Consider the following 21,398-nt stretch of genomic DNA (forward strand, 5'->3'; position numbering starts at 1 on the left):
TGCCATTGTTCTCCCCATCCCTAAGAAAGAAAATGACTCCATTTTCCCCTCAAGTATGTTTTTATAGTATCTTTGGTTGATTTCTCAGAACTTTCCTCCCACTACCCAGCTTGGAAAGCTTGGGTATTTTCCTGAAGGGCACTCCTTGTAATCTCTTCCATCAATCACTCTTCCCCCATTCCCAGTGTTTCAGCTTATTACATTTATGGTTCATCCTCAGGGAAAGGCAGTATTGTTGGCCCCACCCTGACAGCAACAGTGTTTACCAATTATAATTCTGCCCAGTAAGTGGAGCTCTTTGGTTTATTTACTCTGCCATGAGTCATCCCCTCTAAAATGGTGAGTGACTCAGCCTATGTGGTTGGCCTTTGCCCTGGAATCCTCACTGCTTCTCTAAATGCCCATAACCATGTGTTTACCATGTGGTTTAGGAATCACTTCAGCAATTACAACCTCTTTCGCAAAGTACTCTGACCCTACTTTCATTACTCATGTAGATATCATTCTGATTTCTTTGGATTGATGGCTCAAGAAAATGAAACTGCTGATTGCTTAGCAGTGCCCATCTTTACCTCATCTAGAGAAGAGCATCTGAAACTACACACAGGTACCCGCCAACTTTATGTATATAATAGCATCCCATTACAACAAGCCAGGCAAATTGACTGTGCTTTTCTGTGATCCTTAACTTTGTATTCCCCCATGTGGCTGAAGCTAACCCTCAAGGTCTGCAGAAAATGGATATTATACATGTTAATTTAAAAAGAAACAACTTGGGCCCGGAGAGATAGCACAGTGGCGTTTGCCTTGCAAGCAGCCGATCCAGGACCAAAGGTGGTTGGTTCGAATCCCGGTGTCCCGTATGGTCCCCCGTGCCTGCCAGGAGCTATTTCTGAGCAGACAGCCAGGAGTAACCTCTGAGCACCGCCGAGTGTGGCCCAAAATCCAAACAAACAACAACAACAACAACAAAAAAAAAAAGAAACAACTTTATTTTCAAGTAGTCATTGACACTTATTCTCACATTTGGTGGGCTGTTTCTTTAACTTCTGAAAGAGCTAAGGTTGTTTGTTCCCATTTGTTACAATGTTTTTCTGTTATGGGTGTTCCCATGATATCAAAACTGATAATATCCCAGCCTACACTAGTGAAACTTTTCAATCATTCTGTAATAAATAGCAAATAAACATGTCATGGTATTCACTAAAATCCTTAGGGACACAGCATCTTTGAATGTGCTCAGAGGACCCCCTAAACACAATAACTGCAAAACAAAATGTGGGTATGCCCCTCTTGATTCCTTATACCTAAAATTACTCTCTTTAACTTTTTTAAATTTACCCCCAATGAATGCTGCTATGTACCTAAAATATTACTGTGAAAGATTTGTAATCCACTTTGGTCACAATAAAATTATTTATAAAAATAAAACTAATTATCAGGAACAAAAAAAATTTACCCCAATGAGATCCTCACACAGCTGCCAGACAACACTTTCAAGAAGGTTCTCTAACTCAGAAAACAGATCATTCATCTATCAGGGTGAAAATTTACAAAGAATAGGTAGTGGGTAACCTCCTCATTTGACGAAAATGTTGTGCTTATATATACACAAATGGAAGCCCTACCAAGAAACTCTGGGTCTCCTTATGCCTCATCAGAAGTTAAATTTACTGAAATTCAAAAAGGCCACTAACTCAATACATCATTAAGCTACATGAGAGAACTAACACAAGTGGGAGAGGCTGTTCTCAGAACCTTCTTCACCTGGATCACCCCTAAATAATAGCAATTTCATATTGCAGCCCCTTGATGCCTGTTTCCCCTTTTAATTTTCCTGTAGGTTACTCTCTTGATTTGATTTGCATCAATCTCTATATTGCTGGTTAAACTGTGTGTTTTACCTTCATAGAATTTAACAGCTATTTTTTGCTCTATGTCTCATTGTAAGCATATAAGTTATATCTAACTCTAGTGGCTTAAAATGTTGCCAACTACTATGATTACCTTCTTGAACCACATTGTTAATCAATTTGCACAATACAGGGGAAATGCATGATGTTGTTATATTTTTAATGGTTTTTAGTAATCTTATAAAATGTTTCCCAAATGCTATGATGCTTAACTATGAATATCCTAAGATAACTTGTTTATCTGTAGGAGTAATTTAGTGTTTTATATTCAAGAAGAGTACAATTTTGTCCAGCTAGTGTAAAATTGTTTAGCAACTTCTTTTCATAGTACGTAAATCTGTAGAAAGGTTCTAATAATTCTGTTCAGAGAAATCTATTGAAAAAGAACTTAGATGCTCTAAACACATATTACAATGCTTGGTGTAAGGATATTTAGCAACTTGTTTTTATATTATGTTTATTTATGAAAGGTTATGATGATTTTGTTCAGAGAAATCTATATAAAAGGTACATGGATGCTCTAGATTCATATTCCAGTGTTCTTAGAATTTAACTTCTGTGTCTCCATCCCAGCAAACTTCTATCCTCCCAAGGATAGAGAGGGCCCTTTGCTGCTACAGGGCCTGATAATTTTAAATGGCTTTCTTCAATGTAATTGATATGATCTTTTACAAATTCTGTCCAAAACCAATTAATTATCATAGACCCCAATTAAAATTAAGATAACATGAACAATTTTAACTGGGACTACTGTTGCTATGAGTCCTAAATTGATATGCTTGGTATAGAATCACTCAGACCATCAGGATGGGAGAATGGCTCTTGAAGTGCAAAAATTGAGTGAATAAAGAAAGCTTAAAGTTTTCCACAGTCTTTGGAACTCCTTAGCTTTTGTTATATATATAAAGAAAGGATATGGGAAAAGCTGATTGATCTGAGAATGATGAATGCACAATTTAACCTATGATACTTTTACAGAAAAGCTTATACTCATGAGAAGTTATTCCTAGAAATTACAGTACCTGATTTAAAGTTTTCTTACTTATCCTTTTGGCAGAGGCCACTAAGGCAGCCTCTCCATGTGTCTAAGAGAATATTATTTTTCTCCCTCAGAACGGGAGAATTGATATGTAAATTTTCACTGTCTTAGATTGACATACTAGACCATAGCTGGTTTATATTAATGAATCACTTTGACCCATTTTCACATAGTTCAGTATGAGTTTCAGAAACATGGGACCAACTTCCAATCAGCTAACAAGGCTAATTTTGCCCTGGGAACTGTCTTTTCATTTCTCAATTCATCAAAAGTTTCATCTCTTCAACCCTAGATGGATCAGAATAATAACTGAAGTAAATTGATCAATAAACTATGTATTTTTGAGCATGTGTGTATGTGTGGTGTCCCCCTTTATGTTTGTAGTAAATTCTTATGTCTTTCTGTGTTGTACCTAAGCAAAGCCCTTTCTATCCCCCTACACCTACCTTCTTGGCAACTGCCAATATCCCAGAAACCCAAGATTGTGTTCCCTGTGCTTCCCTACCTTGGATTTGTTGCTGTCCTGATTAAACCCCCACTACCTCTGCAGCTCAACAAACTTTGTGTGCTGAAGCACCAATTCCCCCTCTACCCTTTCAAGTTTCATGCCACTGTAATAATAGGACTGCCGCTTGTGTCCAGACTGACTAAATTGATCGGCTTTTCAAGAGGGGCCCTTGCTCAGGAACTGATCTTGACCTATGAGTTTGCCCAGCAGCTGCAGGAAATTATCGACACCTCCATTGTCTCACTGGCTGCTCTTCATTAATAGATTACCTCGTTAGCTGAAGTACTACTCCAGACATACCTTGAACTTGCTCACAGCAGATCAAAGGGGTATAGGTGCATATGTGCATTTCTTGAGGAACAATGTTAAGTAGTTATCCAGAACTGACAGATTTCCTCATTAGCTGAAGTAGCCCTCCTGAACATTCCTTGGACATGATCACAGCATATGAAGAGGGAATATGTATATTTCTTTATGTGTATTTTTGGGGAACAAAAATGTTATTATACCTAGTAATTAAGGATAGTGGAGAATGGAATCAACTGAGAGAAAGATACAACAACCAAGTCATAGTCTCCTGTCTCCCCAATAGTATACCTCCATTGACCTACTCTATTCTCTTCCCTCTCCTTCCATCACCAGTCCAACATCCAAAATTTCCCCACCCATGGGTCTTTTGACATATCTAATATTTTGTAGCAATAGCCTTTTTCCTTTTTTGCATAGATACAGTAAAATGGGATATCATACTGAAAGAAGAGTTCTCATCTATTAAACCTCGGAACTCTAAAACTCAAATGTTTCAAGTGGGTCCTTAAAAACCCTGAACATTTGTCATATTGGCATGACTTAAGCTTCAGTTTATCTGAGATTGTCTGTACACCCCAAAATATGGGTCACACTGAGGACCTTGGATGGAACTGAGGCAGGTTTTCTGCCATCCTGGAAATGATATAGGGCATAAGAAAGTCAAAGAGCTCAAGTGTGATGTCTTACAATGATAAACACTAACCAGAAAAATATGGGGAATGGGAGTCTTTACTTTCCCCCAAGATCTAGAAGAAGAACCCTCTGGGGTTAGGCAAAGTAAAGACTGGCCTGAAGCCAGCAGCAGAAAGATATGACCAAATGCTTCCTGGGAATGGCCACCTTGCTCTAATCTAAATCTAGTTAAGAATTTTTTATCCCAGCATTTTCTGTGCCTGTGCAAAAATAACAGCCACTTTATCACTTTGCAATAAGCTCTGTTCTGGGTATAGTGGTTCTGTTCACCCATGCTGTTGGCAGCATAAGTATTACTGATTCTGGGATCTTGCCTCATGCAGAGAAATGTAGTACATATGGAGAACTCAACTTATCTAGCTCATCACAATTATTTGTATTTATCACACAGAAAAGGGAGATATAACTAAACATAAAGAGCACACATCCTGTTTTCCCTTAAATGAGCACACATCTTGTTTTTCCCCAAAACACAAAGCTGGCACCTTATAAATATCCCATTCCCACCAAAAATAGAAAGTTGTTCCTATCGAAGTGACTCTTGGATGGTTTGTAGATTCCATAAGGACCCTATTTGCTTGGGGTCTCACATTACCAACTTCAACAACACTGGTGAAGTCTTGACTCGCTGTCAATATGCAACACAGGTATTTGATTCTTTTCATGATCCCTGATTAGAGGGTACTGATGATAGCAAGTCCCTAAAACACTTTACTGCATCTCTGCTCCCAATTCAGTCCAGTGATATCTAACTTTTTGATAACTAGAACCAAACCACATGAATGTTCAAATAAATCAGGATTTTTATATAGTAAAGCAGGTAAAGCATTTGACTTGCACACGCCAGACCAGATTGATTTTGCCACCTTGTATGGCCTCCTGCACAGCAACCGGACTATTTGAGACCTAAAAGATTACTATTTAGATCAACATGAGCAAGAGTATCATGTTGTTACCCAAAAACTTTTTTTTAAAAAAAGAATAAATCAAGTACAGTTTAAACACCTTGAGGCCCTTTCACACTCCTATTTAAATAGTACTAAAAGTACTTGTCATAGCAATTAGGCAAGAAAAATATATCAAGGGCATCTGAATAGAAAAGGAAGAAGTCACACTCTCACTGTTTGTAGATGACATACTAATATATTTAGAAAACCCTAAAGACTCTACCCAAAAGCGTCTAAAAACAATACATTCATATAGCAAAGTGGCAGGCTACAAAATTAACACTCAAAAATCAGTGGCCTTCTTACACACAAATAATAATAGAGAAGAAGTGGACATTAAAAAAATCAATCTCGGGACGGGAGAGATAGCATGGAGGTAAGGCATTTGGCTTTCATGCAGAAAGATGGTGGTTTGAATCCCGGCATCCCATATGGTCCCCCGTGCCTGCCATGGACGATTTCTGAGCATAGAGCCAGGAGTAACCCCTGAGTGCTGCCGGGTGTGACCCAAAAACCAAAAAAAAAAAATCCCATTCACATTAGTGCCACAGAAACTCAAATATGTTGGAGTCAAATAAAGAGGTGAAGGACCTATACAAATAAAACTACAAAACACTGCTTCAAGAAATAAAAGAAGCCACAAGGAAATGGAGACTCATACTCTATTCATGGATTGGGAAGATTAACATTACTAAAATGGCAATTCTTCCCAAAGCATTGTACAGATTTCATGTAATCCCTCTAAGGACAGCCATGAAATTCTACAAAGAAGTGAATCAAGCATTCCTGAAATTCATTTGGAACAAAAAACACCCACAAATATCTAAAGCTATCCTGAGGATAAAGAAAATGGAAGGCATAACTTTCCCCAATTTTAAATTGTACTACAAAGCAATAGTCATTAAAAACAGCATGGTATTGAAAAAAAGATAGACCTTCAGATCAATGGAATAGACTTGAGTATTTAGAGAATGTTTCCCAAACATACGATCAATTAATATATGATAAAGGGGTAAAACAAAATGGGGAAAAAAAAACAAAACAGAGAAAGGAAAGCTTCTTCAACAAATGGTGTTGGGACAACTGGTCAGCCACATACAAAAAAGTAAACTCGGACTTCCATCTAACACTATGCAAGAAGCCAAATCCAAATGGATTAAGGACCTTGATATCAGACCTGAATCCATAAGATATATAGAATAACTTGTAGGTAAAACACCCTAGGATGTTGAGACTAAAGGTATCTTCAATAAGGAAACAGAACTGCCCAAACAAGTGGAAGGAAAGATAAACAGATAGGACAATTATAAGCTGAGAAGCTTCTGCACTCAAGGGAAATAGTGATTAGGATACAAAGGCTACCCACAAAATGGGAGAAACTATTCACCGAATATCCATCAGGTAAGGGGCTAATATCTAAGATATACAAGGTACTGACAGAACTTAACAAGAAAAAAAATCTAACCCCATCAAAATATGGGAGAAGAAATGAACCGACACTTTCACAGAGAAAAAATACAAAAGGACAAAAGGCACATGAAAAAATGCTCCACATTACTAATCATCAGGGAGATGCAAATCAAAACAATAATGAGGTACCATCTCACACTACAGAGACTGGCACACATCACACACACACACACACACCAACCCCAAGAATAATTAGTGCTAGTGGGGATGTATGGAGAAAGGTACTCTTGTTCACTGCTGGTATTAATGCTGTCTAGTCCAGTCTTTTTGGAAAATAATATAGATATTCCTCAAAAAACTGGAAATTGAGTTCCCATATGATCCACCTATACCACTCCTAGGTATATACCATAGGAACACAAATACATGATACAGAAATGCCTTCTGCACACCTATATTCATTGCAGCACTATTTACAATAGCCAGAATCTAGAAACAACCAAGATGCCCAACACAGATGAGTGCCTTAAGAAACTTATACACAATGGCATACTAAGCAGCTATTAGGAAAAATAAAGTCATGAAATTTTCCTAAATGTAGATGGACATGAAAACTACTATGCTGAGTGAAATAAGTCAGAGATAGTCTCACTCATCTGTGATATTTAAGAAAAATAAAAAACAGTAGAGATGAGGTTGCACTTGTGAAGGGGGGGTATTTTTTATTACTGAAAGCCAACTACAAACATGTTTATAATCATGATATTTAAGTAAAGACATTATTTTATTTATTTTATTTTATTTTATTTTATATGGGGGCACACCCGGTGATGCTCAGGTTTACTCCTGTCTATGAGCTCAGAAATAGCTCCTAGGGGACCATATGGGACGCCCTTTGATTAAATTACAGTCCATCCTAGGTTAGCACGTGCAATGCAAACACCCTACCATTTGCGCCACCACTCCGGTCCTTAAAGACATTATTTTATAAAAATATAAAAACAACAGAGCCTAGGATATAGTCTTTCAGCATGGTTCCTGAAGTTCTGCTCAGTGGCAGTTGTCAAAGTCAGACCTCTGGAATTAGAAATCTTTGGTTTTTGTACTAATCCCAGGCCAAGGCCTAAGCTAGGAACTTCTTCATTGATCCCTCTAGAGATTCTGTCCAGTCCATGTTTGTCAAAGTCAGTCTTCTTTAGATAGCGATTTTGGTTTTTGCTTAGGGCAAAGGATGACCTGTCTCCTGATTGCATCATACAGTTAAGTGATGAGATAGGGCATCCCTCTCTTAGCTCAAGTTGTTACCTTTTCCTCATGTCAGGATGTCATGGTAAAATTGGTGCAAGTTGGTGCCAGGATGGTATTCTGAGTTTCCCCAGGAGGAGTTTGGTTCTTGGTGCTGTTGCTGGGACCTGTGTCTGTTCCACTTCTGGGATCTGGGGTTCTGGGTTGGACGGTCGCTGTCCAATCACATGGAATCTAAGTTGGGTCCACATGACACACAAAACATCGCATTCTGTTTATATCTACAGCTAGTCTTTATTTGTATGTAATATAAATGTTTGTGATCATTTATTAGAAACAGACATAGAAACTCATCTATTGAAAGGTGACTTCCTGTCAGAGTATTTAAGTAACTTTAGATATTTCTACACATTTTCATTGTATTATTCAGCCCTTATACTTTCATAATTTCTAATTCTAGCACTCAAAATGGTTATTGCATGCTGCAATAACCGCCAAAATCTCAATCACATAACAAAGGTAAACTACTTGCTAATTGTTCATCATAGATTTGCGAAGGATGTATTCTTTTATGGTCACTTGAAAACTCAGAGTAATGAAAGCCCTGAGTTAGATGGGAAAGGCATTTGACCAAAACTGCATATTGACTATAAATTTGAAATGTTACATTAAATTAATATTGTTCACACTTTAACACTGTTAACCTTGATCATAACTTTAAATGAGTAAGTTTTGTGTTTCTCTTTTTAAAAGCACACTATTACATATTGCTCCTCTTTTTTATTTCCCAAAGCAATTCAATGTGGTTGCATTTAATTTCATAGGGGTAGAATGGTACAATTGTACTATTCTCATAACAAGGGAGAGGTACATTGTGTGAGTGGCACTAATAAAATCAAAGAAAGAAATGACCTATTTATTTATAAATAGACTTGGTTTATTAACTTTAGGATAGTTGTGATTACTTGGCTGCTTGAATCATGCCTAAATTCTAGAATGAAGTAGTGAAACATTCATTCCCATTGCATTCTCATAAGGATTCTCTGTGTGTGATTCTCTGTGAGTGAATATAAACCAACCCTGTGAGAATTAGCTGATACAGCATATGCCAAGTTCCTGGAATATAATACAGCTTCTATGAATGTTAGATGTTCTAGATAAGAGAACACATTGCACTTGCTTTGCAAGCAGATGATCAGAATTAGATCCCTAATATATCCTATGGTCCCCTAAGCCTTCCCTGGAGTAGTAATCCCTAAGAGTCAGAAGTAATCCCTGAATACTGCTTCTAGATGTGGCCCAAAAATAGTTATTAAAAGGGCATGGTTGTTCACATCTTCCTGTGTCTATATCTTCCATATTAAGAGAAGGCATCTATTTCTCCACCTTTCAAATCTGGATTAATCTTTAATTTTGCTTTGGTTGTTAATCTTCTCCAGAACTGATACCATATCACTCCCAAGTCTAGATATCAGTAAAACTTGCATGCTTCTGCTCACTTCTGAACTCATAATCCCATCATGTAAGTCTAATAATGTGAGATCTAAATCCAGCTGTATAAGCCTATAAGAAAGGATTTTATGTATGTGTATTTTATGTGTAAGGATTCTGTGACTCTTTAGCCAATCTAGTCAACAGACCTCAACTCTTTGAGTGAACCTAGTTAAGGTCAGCTGCCTAGTCTGGATCAGCATAGCTTTGTAGCCAATTTATATATCAATTAGTATATAATAAATGATTTCTCTTAAAATTTACTGGACTTGGAAATGGTTTAGTATTCAGCAATGTAACAAAAGTTATGCTCTATGTATTCCGCAGTTCAGTAATAGAAGGGCCTTTCAGAATATATTTTTCTTCTGGGACTACTACTTTATTCCCATTGTCTCTTAAAACTAGCATTTCTTGGACTTTCTGTTCTCAGTCATCCTGACCTATTACATTGTCTTTAAACCATTATCATTACACAGATAATTCAAAATTTTGTTTCTAACTGAACTCTGCTGAGCTTGATGCAGTGTTCAAATGGGCAAGTGGACACATCCAGATAATACTCCCCCAGAAAAATCACAACTTAGTGTGGTTTAATGTTCCTCTCCCATTATTCTCTGCCAGTTTTTATTTCTGTAATCCTGGTTAATATTATTACTTCCCTCACAGTCATCCAGGACATAAACCTCATCATTCCTCTTTTCCTAATCCCTTATACTCGTTCATTTTGCCTCTGCAATTTTTCAAATATATCCCCCTCCATTTCTTGCCTCTCCTTTCTTTATTTTCCTTTTGATTGCTCTTCGAAGTGTAATTGAATATGGGGAGATAGCTCAAAGCATGCAAGAGGCCTGGATTGGATCCCTGGCCCTGCCTAGGCCACCCAAGCATTATTAGAACTTACACCTCAGCACAGGTGGATGTGGTCCCAAGCTTCTTCCCCTCAGCCAGAAAAGGCAATAATGAAATGTAATCAAAAGCTCAACATCAAAAAAAAAAAAAAAAAGCTCAACATCAACATTGCTTGGTAGCCTATTGTAAATGAATATTGAATCCCTCCTAAGATCGACTCAAATCAGAATTGATTTTTTTTTTTTTGGTTTTTGGGTCACACCCAGCCATGCTCAGGGGTTACTCCTGGCTGTCTGCTCAGAAATAGCTCCTGGCAGGCACGGGGGATCATATGGGACACCGAGATTCCAACCAACCACCTTTGGTCCTGGATCGGCTGCTTGCAAGGCAAACGCCGCTGTGCTCTCTCTCCAGACCCAGATATTTTATAAAATTCTTAGGGGATGGTATACAAACATTACTAAAGTATTATAAGCAGTGGCCTAGTTAATTTTCAGTCTGATAGGTGTGATTCCTTGTGAGTTAATATTCTACACACCCTGTCAGAAGCACACAAGACCTGTCTCACACACATAACTCCACACAAAATTTTCTTTCTTTTAATCGAGTAAAAACTCATACCCAGCTCTGGCTTTGTGCTTAGGTATCACTCTTTGTAAGGCTTTGGGGACCATATTGGGTGCTGAGGATTAAACTTTGAATGGAAACATCAAAGACAAATGTCCTATCTACCCACTATACCACTCCAATGCAATGTTTTTCTTTAAAATAAAGTTACCTAATGTTAGGCAATCCATTTACAATAAGAATATACAAAATAATGTCTGATAAAAACTCTTATACCGGGGCCGGAGAGATAGCATGGAAGTAAGGTGTTTGCCTTTCATGCAGGAGGTCATCGGTTCGAATCCCGGCGTCCCATATGGTCCCCCGGGCCTGCCAGGAGCAATTTCTGAGCCTGGAGCCAGGAATAACCCCTGAGCACTGCCGGGTGTGACCCAAAAACCACAAAAAAAAAAAAAAAAACTCTTATACCAGCTCAGTCCCAAATATTATCCTCAATTATAGCCATCCTTATCAAAATTAATTTTTCAGGGAGCTAGAACTATTTGCTTGCCTTGCATGCAACCAACCCAGATTCGATTCCTGGCACTTTATGTGGTCCATTGAGCCCTGACAGAAGTGATTGCTGAGAGCAAAGCTAGAAGTAATCCTTGAGCACCTCTGGCTATGCCCGAAACAAAAACAATATTGGTTATATATTAGTTTATTTTTGTGAAAATCCAAATAATTCATTTTAATTTGATATTTTATATTTAATACATCTTAGAGATACTGATTTGTGATTATATGCAGACTATTTCATAATTTTAATACTACATACTCCATTAAGTGGACAATTTCCTATTAATATATCCTTTGGATGCTTCGAGTTTTAACTATTACAAACAATGCTGAATCAAGCTTCAACAAATATTCATTTACATACATTTTGTTGAGCTGCTGCAAAAATATTCAAAGGGTTAAATTTTAGTAATAAGATTGTTGAATATATTCTTTAGGAAGGTTTTGGTTTCAGGAAACAAATCACAACTCTAGAGAAACAGTGAGTTTTTTGCTTGGGTTTGGTTTGGTTTGGTTTTGGAGTCACATCCACTGGCACCCAGGGGTTACTCCTTGCTCTGTGTTCAAAACTTACATCTGTGAGGCTCTGGGGACCATGGGATTTAGAGGGAGTTTTTCTCTTGTGGGAAGAGCATAATTGGAACTGCTCAGGAGTTATTCCTGGTTCTTTAATCAGGAATGACTCTGCAGGACTACATGGATACCAGGTATCAAAACTGGGTTGGCCTTATGCAAGCATACAATCTGCTGTACTTCAGCCCTGGTGAAAAGGTGTGAAGAAAATAATAAATATAAGTAAGAACTGGAAAATAGCAAACAGAAGAAAAAACTAGGCACCCTCCCTAACTTGCACTTCCTAAGAGAATTAAGCCAAGCCCTAAGCTTCTCTAAGTTCCTAAAGAAAGCTCCCGGCTAAGCACTCTAACTTCCCTAATTTACACTTTAATTAAGTGCCTTAAGAAAGATCCCAACTAAGCTAATTCCTTAAAGTGCCTTAATTTACACTTCATTCAAGCTCACTGGGAACCTTTCCACTTTTCCCTTTCCTCCACTCCCCCACTCCCTGGCTCCCCTTCCTTTCCCTGGGAACCTTCCCACTCCCCCACTCCCTAACTCCCCTTCCTTTGAACTAACCACCACAATTCGCGGAAGACCCTCATTTTAAATTAGACATATGCCGTCAGGGGAAGGACAAAGATACGCACATGACCCCAGGGGCAAACACTGCCCCATCTGTTACACAGGGAAAACAAAATGCCTCTTTCCTGGGCTCTGACGCATAACTTCTTTTGTGGCGGGAGATAAGGAGAAATGCCTCCTTCCTGGCAGGTGTGTTCCCATGATATGTATAGACTTTTTACCCTATAAAAGCTTTGCTGAATGCTAAAGGGGGGCCGAATCTTCTCTACTCGGTCCTGAGTTATGAGATTCGGTCTCCAGCATGCTGAGATATTAAAATCCCTCGTGTTATTACAGCAAGTCTGGTCTTCGAGTCTCTTTGGGTGCGCGCATATCCTGAGCCTGGAGCGGACTTCCCCTGCGGGGGAGTTCTTTCATTTGGGGGCTCGGCCGGGAGATTTGCGACCACCCAGAGACCCCAGACCCACTTGGAGGTGAGCTCTTGTGTCTGTGTCTGTGTCTACTTAGTCTGGGTTCGTTTGCTTCTGGCTGTACTTTTCTCTGAGGTTTGGCGCGATCGCAGTTTCGGCTTTACGGACGCTCAGCAAGTCTGAGGTTTCGTGGATAAAGACAGACGTGTCCGGGTGTCCACCGTCCGATCACCCTGGGAGACGTCCCGGGAGGAAGCGGGGACGACCAGGGACGCCTGGTGTACCCCCCTGGTCTGGAGAGTCGCGAGGAGAATAGCTTCCTCATTGAACTAGGCTGGCGGCGGAGGCCCCTGCCATCCGACTCTTTGAAGTGCCTTTGGGCAACGCGGGAACGGCGCTTGTTCTGGGTCATTTGTCTCTTGATTGTAACTTCTGTGTCAGTTTTCCTTGAAATTAGGACTAAGATGGGACAGACCGTGACGACTCCTTTGACTCTAACCCTTAACCACTGGACTGACGTAAAAGCTAGGGCTCACAATCTGTCTGTCGGGGTACGGAAGGGCCCCTGGCAGACCTTCTGCACCTCTGAATGGCCAACCTTTGGAGTCGGCTGGCCGCCAGAAGGTGTCTTTAACCTCTCTCTTATTTCCGCAGTAAGAAAGGTCATTTTTCAGTCTGAAGGGGGACACCCGGACCAAATACCCTACATTCTCGTCTGGCAGGACCTCGTCCAGAATCCACCAGTGTGGGTCAAGCCCTGGATATTTGGCCGCCCTGAGCCAACTTCCACTATAATGGCAGTAGCCTCAGACCCCGAGCCCAACTTGCCTGTTCCCCCCCGACCTTCAGCTCCCCCGCCCCTCTACCCTGAGATAGACAATGATCTTCTTCTTGACTTCTCCCCCCCTCCGTACTCCCAACCTCAATCCTCTCCCCAGCCGGCACAACCTAACGTGCCACACGTCGCTGTGGGGCAACCCCCGGCGGCCGGTCCACGCGAACCGGGACCAGCAGGGGGAACCCGGAGCCGGAAGGGCCGCAGTCCAGAAACTGTTCGCCCCTCCGAGTCACGGTCTCTTGCCCTCCCCCTTCGGGCAATGGGGCCCCCGCCAGGAGATGACCAGCTTCCCCCTTTACAGTACTGGCCTTTTTCCTCGGCAGATCTATATAATTGGAAGACTATGCACCCCACCTTTTCAGATAATCCCTCTGCCCTGACGGGACTCCTCGAGTCTCTCATGTTTTCGCATCAGCCCACCTGGGACGACTGTCAACAACTGCTCCAGGTCCTCTTCACGACAGAGGAAAGAGAAAGAGTCCTCCTAGAAGCCAGGAAAAACGTCCCGGGGGCCGATGGGACTCCCACTAATCTCCCTAACCTCATAGATGAAGGGTTTCCACTGACCAGGCCAACCTGGGACTTCAATACCGCAGAAGGTAGGGAGCGCCTCACCGTCTACCGCCGGGCTCTCATTGCTGGTCTAAGAGGGGCTGCAAGACGCCCCACGAATCTGGCTAAGGTAAGAGAGGTTGTCCAAGGTCCAGTTGAACCGCCCTCGGTTTTCCTGGAACGCCTAATGGAAGCTTATAGGAGGTACACTCCTTTTGATCCAGCTTCAGAGGGACAACAGGCGGCCATAGCAATGGCCTTTATTGGGCAGTCAGCCACAAATATAAAATGTAAGCTACAGAGGCTAGAGGGACTTCAAGATTATTCGTTGCGAGACTTAGTGAAGGAGGCAGAGAAAGTGTTCCACAAGAGAGAAACAGAGGAGGAGAAAAAGGAAAGAGAAAAGAAAGAGATAGAGGACAGAGAGAACCGGCGTGATCGCCGACAAGAGAGAAATTTAACTAAAATTTTGGCTGCAGTAGTAGGGGATAGTATAGCAGAAAGAGAAAGAAGCAGGCAGACAGGGCACCTGGGCGACAGGGCAAGAAGAACCCCGAGAGGACAAGATCGTCCATTCGATAGAGATCAGTGTGCCCATTGTAAAGAAAAAGGACTTGACCGTCCACTCGAAAAAGATCAGTGTGCCCATTGTAAAGAAAAAGGACACTGGGCAAGGGAGTGCCCGAAAAAGCAACTCAGGAGGAACAAGGTCCTGGCTCTCGATGATTAGGGGGGACGGGGCTCGGTCCCCCTCCCCGAGCCCAGGGTAATGCTTCCAGTAGAGGGGACTCCCATCAACTTCCTGGTGGACACGGGAGCTGAACATTCGGTATTGACCAGGCCCCTAGGAAAATTAGGAACAAAAGAAACCATGGTTGTGGGGGCCACGGGCAGCAAATTCTACCATTGGACTACAAAAAGAAAATTGGACGTTGGGAGGGGCCGAGTAACTCACTCCTTCCTGGTCATCCCTGAGTGCCCTGCGCCCCTCCTGGGAAGAGATTTGCTGACCAAATTAAAGGCACAAATTCAGTTTACCCCTGAGGGACCTGAAGTAACTTTGGGGGAAGCTCCTGTGACTTGTCTGGTAGTCGGACTTGAGGAGGAATACCGCCTCCATGAAACAAAGCCTGGAGAAGTAGTTGCTTCAGAATGGCTTACCCAATTCCCTGAGGTCTGGGCTGAACAGGCAGGAATTGGCAAGGCTAAACAAGTACCCCCGATAGTGGTAGAGCTGAAGGCGCATGCCTCACCTATCTCGGTGAGACAATATCCCATGAGTAAAGAAGCAAAGGAAGGCATCCGTCCCCACATCCAGAGGCTGATACAGCAAGGAGTTCTAGTACCCTGCCGATCTCCCTGGAACACGCCTTTGCTGCCGGTGAAGAAACCTGGCACTGGGGACTACCGACCAGTACAAGACTTAAGGGAGGTTAATAAAAGGGCCCAGGATTTGCATCCCACTGTGCCTAACCCTTACAATCTACTGAGTTCCCTCCCACCGGAGCGGGTTTGGTACACAGTGCTAGATTTAAAAGACGCTTTTTTCTGTCTCCAATTACACCCCAGCAGCCAACTGATGTTTGCTTTTGAGTGGAGAGATCCGGAAGGGGGACACACTGGACAACTGACATGGACTAGATTGCCCCAGGGTTTTAAAAACTCCCCCACACTATTCGACGAGGCACTCCATAGGGACCTGGCCCCCTTCAGGGCTCGGAACCCCCAAGTCTCCCTTCTTCAGTATGTTGATGACCTCCTGCTGGCAGCATCCACCAAGGAAGCGTGTGAAGAAGGAACCAGAGAACTCCTAAAAGAATTGGGTGAGTTAGGGTACCGGGTGTCGGCCAAGAAAGCTCAGTTGTGCCGCAACGAAGTAACATACCTGGGGTATGTCCTGAAAGACGGCAAGAGGTGGCTCACAGAAGCCAGGAAAAAGACAGTAGTTACCATTCCTGTCCCCAAGACTCCACGGCAGGTACGGGAATTTCTGGGGACAGCCGGTTTCTGTAGACTTTGGATACCTGGGTTTGCCTCCCTAGCCGCTCCCCTGTATCCACTTACACGGGATCAAGCTCCCTTTGCTTGGACACAGGAGTGTCAAGAAGCCTTTGAAAAAATTAAAACTGCTCTACTCACAGCACCAGCCCTGGCCCTGCCGGATCTAACCAAACCTTTTACCCTGTATGTGGACGAACGTGCGGGAGTGGCTCGGGGAGTGCTAACCCAAGCCCTGGGACCTTGGAAAAGACCAGTAGCCTACTTGTCAAAAAAACTCGACCCAGTGGCAAGCGGCTGGCCGTCATGTCTGAGGGTAATCGCAGCGGTGGCTCTCCTGGTAAAAGACGCTGACAAACTTACTCTGGGCCAGCATGTAGTTATAGTCGCTCCCCATGCATTAGAAAGTATAGTCAGGCAGCCTCCTGACCGTTGGTTGACCAACGCCCGAATAACTCACTACCAAAGTCTCTTGCTAAACGACCGTATAACGTTCGGACCGCCTGCTATTCTTAACCCCGCCTCCCTGCTCCCGGAGACAGACGGATCCCAGCCGGTACACTCATGCACAGACATTTTAGCTGAGGAAACTGGAACCCGGAGAGACCTGACAGATCTGCCCTGGCATGGGGCGCCGAATTGGTACACAGATGGTAGTAGCTTCATCATGGATGGAAAAAGAAAAGCCGGAGCAGCCATAGTGGATGGGAAGCAAGTAATATGGGCCAGCAGCCTTCCTGAGGGGACTTCGGCACAAAAAGCTGAATTACAAGCTTTGACAAAAGCCCTTGAGCTGGCAGAAGGAAAAGTTATTAACATCTACACCGACAGCAGATACGCGTTTTCCACCGCTCACATTCACAGCGCGATCTACAAACAAAGAGGACTCCTCACGGCTGCAGGAAAGGAAATTAAGAACAAGGAAGAAATCCTTGCTCTCTTGGAAGCCATACACCTGCCGAAAAAGGTAGCTATTATTCATTGTCCTGGACATCAAAAAGGAATGGACCCCGTGGCAGCAGGGAACAGAATGGCAGATCACACTGCTAAGAAAGCCGCACAAGGAACTGTCTCCTGTGCCTTATGTGAGCAACGAAAGAAACCCCAACCAAAAGAAGATAATTTCAGTCTAAACTACACACCAATAGACTGTGAGGAAATTGAACGCCTAAAGGAAAAAGGATTATCCAGCGGATTTGACTGCCATGGGATCGCAAAAACTAAAGACAACAAAATCATTTTGCCTCATAAAGAAGGTGAATACTATGTAAAGAGTATCCATCACCTAACACATTTAGGAAAAAAGAAATTGTGCGAACTAGTAAAAGCCTCCAATTATCACGTACTCCGACTACGAACTATAACAGAACAAGTAACCCAGTCCTGTAAAGCCTGTGTTCTAACAAATGCCCACCACCCGCTCGTAGAACCAGGAAAACGGCTGCGGGGAAACAGACCAGGAGTCTTCTGGGAAGTAGATTTCACAAAAATCGTTCCTGGTAGGTATGGCAATAAATATCTTCTAGTCTTCATAGACACCTTCTCCGGATGGGTTGAAGCTTTCCCCACAAAGTCTGAAACTGCCCAGGTGGTCACGAAAAAAATTCTGGAAGAAATTTTGCCCCGGTTCGGGATACCCAAGGTAATCGGCTCCGACAACGGGCCCGCGTTTGTCGCCCAGGTAAGTCAGGGACTGGCCAAACAGCTGGGGACCAATTGGAAATTGCATTGCGCTTATAGACCCCAGAGTTCAGGGCAGGTAGAGAGAATGAATAGAACTCTAAAAGAGACCCTCACTAAATTGGCTATTGAGACCGGCGGGAAGGACTGGTTGGGCCTCCTTCCCTTTGCGCTCCTCAGAGCCCGAAACACACCCGGACGTTTCGGGCTCACTCCCTATGAGATCCTTTTTGGGGGACCTCCCCCCTTGACCAGACCAGACGGAGTATTAGACCCCGCCTTAGATTCCCACTCACCCTCTGCTTTGTTTATCCACCTTAAGGCTCTAGAGGCTGTCCGCACCCAGATCTGGGACCAGATTAAAGAAGCCTATTCACCTGGGACTCCTGCGGTGCCACACGGGATCCAAGTCGGTGATCTGGTCCTTGTTAGACGTCATCGAGTGGGAACCCTCGAGCCCAGGTGGAAGGGACCCTACTTAGTACTGTTAACCACCCCAACAGCTGTGAAAGTAGACGGAATTGCTGCCTGGATCCACGCGTCACACACAAAGAAAGCTCCTGCTGAAAAGCTTAAGAATGAATGGAAAGTGGAAGCAACTGATAATCCTCTTAAACTTCGCCTGCGCCGTCGCCTCTGCCCAGAGCGGTAACCCCCACGCTCCTATGACACTGACCTGGGAAGTCATTTCCCAGGCTGGAGACACTGTGTGGAGCATTTCCAAGGTGGCCCCCCCGTATACTTGGTGGCCACCACTGCGCCCCGAGGTTTGCGCCCTCATTGCTGGTGTAGAGGCATGGGACATCCCGGAAGAGTCACCTGAAACGGTTCCCCAGGAAAAAGTCGTCTTTCAGAAACGAGCCCTCTCACAGGGAGTGTACACTAGGGGCCAGTACGTAGCCGACCTGCCAGGGTGCAGTTCCTTGGCAAAGCAGAGAAAGTTGCGGCAGGCATCGTTCTATGTTTGCCCCAGGGAAAAACAGTCTAAGAGGGAAGGTCGCCGATGTGGGGGAATAGAAAGTTTCTTTTGTAAAGCATGGGGATGTGAAACCTCTGGCACTGCCTATTGGAACCCCTCTTCCAGCTGGGACCTCATTACAGTAGTTAGAGGTAGTAAAGGTGACACCCTAAACATCACTTTCACGCAGAAAGGGAGGGAGGAAAAAGGCGGCTGGATAAAAGGAAAACAGTGGGGCCTGAGATTTTACGTTTCTGGAACCGATCCGGGGTTCACATTCAAACTCAGACTGAAAATTCAAAATCCTCCCTCTCAGCCAATAGGGCCCAACCCCGTCCTAACGGACACCCAGCCTTTACCCAAGCCTAGGCCAACACTAGTCCCTGTTACTCCTGCTTCCTCACAGCCCCTAAACTCGGACCCAACAACCCAGACTCATGAATCTAAAGACGCCCCTGCCCCCCCAGGGATGGAAAACCGCCTTTTAAACTTAATAGAAGGAGCCTTCTTGGTACTCAACCGAACCAATTCTGATATCACCCAATCTTGCTGGCTCTGTTACGCCTCAAGCCCCCCCTACTATGAAGGAATTGCCCAAAATAGAACCTTTAACGAAAGCGAAAGTTCCTCTGTATGTGCCTGGGGAGGGAGCAGAAAGCTAACCTTAGCTGCCGTGTCTGGGCAGGGCCTCTGTTTAGGTACCGTTCCCCCTGATAGAAAGCACCTCTGCAGCTCAACCCTACAATCATCCTTTACACGGGGGCAATACCTCGTTCCCCCTCCAGACACGGTTTGGGCCTGTAACACGGGACTCACCCCATGCATCTCCACCAGCGTGTTCAACAATCTCCAGGATTACTGTATTTTAGTCCAGCTAGTCCCTAGACTCTTGTACCATGATAGCGAGTCTTTTGTGAATGAGTTTGACAGAAGAGCTCGCTGGAAAAGGGAACCTGTAACTATTACACTGGCAGTCCTTCTAGGCTTGGGGGTCGCAGCAGGAATTGGGACTGGGACCTCCGCCCTAGTCCAAATGCCCCACTACTATACTGAACTGCGTGCTGCAATGGATGCAGACTTAGAAATAATAGAGCAATCCATCACTAAGCTCGAAGAGTCTCTCACATCCCTATCAGAGGTAGTCCTCCAGAATAGAAGGGGTCTGGATATCTTGTTTTTAAAAGAAGGAGGAATGTGTGCAGCCTTGAAGGAAGAATGTTGTTTTTATGCAGACCACTCCGGAGTCGTCAGAGACTCCATGGCAAAGTTAAGAGAAAGATTAGACAAACGCAGACTGGAAAGGGATTCTCATCAGGGCTGGTTTGAGGGATGGTTTAACAGATCCCCTTGGTTTACAACTCTTATCTCCACTCTAACAGAACCCCTAATAATCCTATTCTTCCTGCTTACTTTCGGTCCCTGCATTTTAAATAAGTTAGTTAGTTTTGTGAAACAAAGAATAAATACAGTCCATGTAATGGTTCTCAAACAGCAATATCAGCAGAATGAAGGGATGCTCTAAGATTAGAGCTATGTGCAAAAAAAAAAAGTGGGGGATGAAAAGGTGTGAAGAAAATAATAAATATAAGTAAGAACTGGAAAATAGCAAACAGAAGAAAAAACTAGGCACCCTCCCTAACTTGCACTTCCTAAGAGAATTAAGCCAAGCCCTAAGCTTCTCTAAGTTCCTAAAGAAAGCTCCCGGCTAAGCACTCTAACTTCCCTAATTTACACTTTAATTAAGTGCCTTAAGAAAGATCCCAACTAAGCTAATTCCTTAAAGTGCCTTAATTTACACTTCATTCAAGCTCACTGGGAACCTTTCCACTTTTCCCTTTCCTCCACTCCCCCACTCCCTGGCTCCCCTTCCTTTCCCTGGGAACCTTCCCACTCCCCCACTCCCTAACTCCCCTTCCTTTGAACTAACCACCACAATTCGCGGAAGACCCTCATTTTAAATTAGACATATGCCGTCAGGGGAAGGACAAAGATACGCACATGACCCCAGGGGCAAACACTGCCCCATCTGTTACACAGGGAAAACAAAATGCCTCTTTCCTGGGCTCTGACGCATAACTTCTTTTGTGGCGGGAGATAAGGAGAAATGCCTCCTTCCTGGCAGGTGTGTTCCCATGATATGTATAGACTTTTTACCCTATAAAAGCTTTGCTGAATGCTAAAGGGGGGCCGAATCTTCTCTACTCGGTCCTGAGTTATGAGATTCGGTCTCCAGCATGCTGAGATATTAAAATCCCTCGTGTTATTACAGCAAGTCTGGTCTTCGAGTCTCTTT

The 21,398-nt window shown here is 43.2% G+C and overlaps 1 protein-coding gene across 1 annotated transcript; it reads left to right on the top strand.

Annotated features, from left to right (window-relative positions):
• Positions 1–13,543: 13,543 nt before the first annotated feature.
• Positions 13,544–18,799, top strand: LOC125998846 (uncharacterized). The gene is given in 2 exon segments (XM_049766902.1): positions 13,544–15,002; positions 15,081–18,799. Coding segments are annotated over 2 exon segments (5,178 nt in total).
• Positions 18,800–21,398: the final 2,599 nt, after the last annotated feature.

This window comes from Suncus etruscus, chromosome X, assembly GCF_024139225.1.
Source record: "Suncus etruscus isolate mSunEtr1 chromosome X, mSunEtr1.pri.cur, whole genome shotgun sequence".
NCBI classification, from domain to species: Eukaryota; Metazoa; Chordata; class Mammalia; order Eulipotyphla; family Soricidae; genus Suncus; species Suncus etruscus.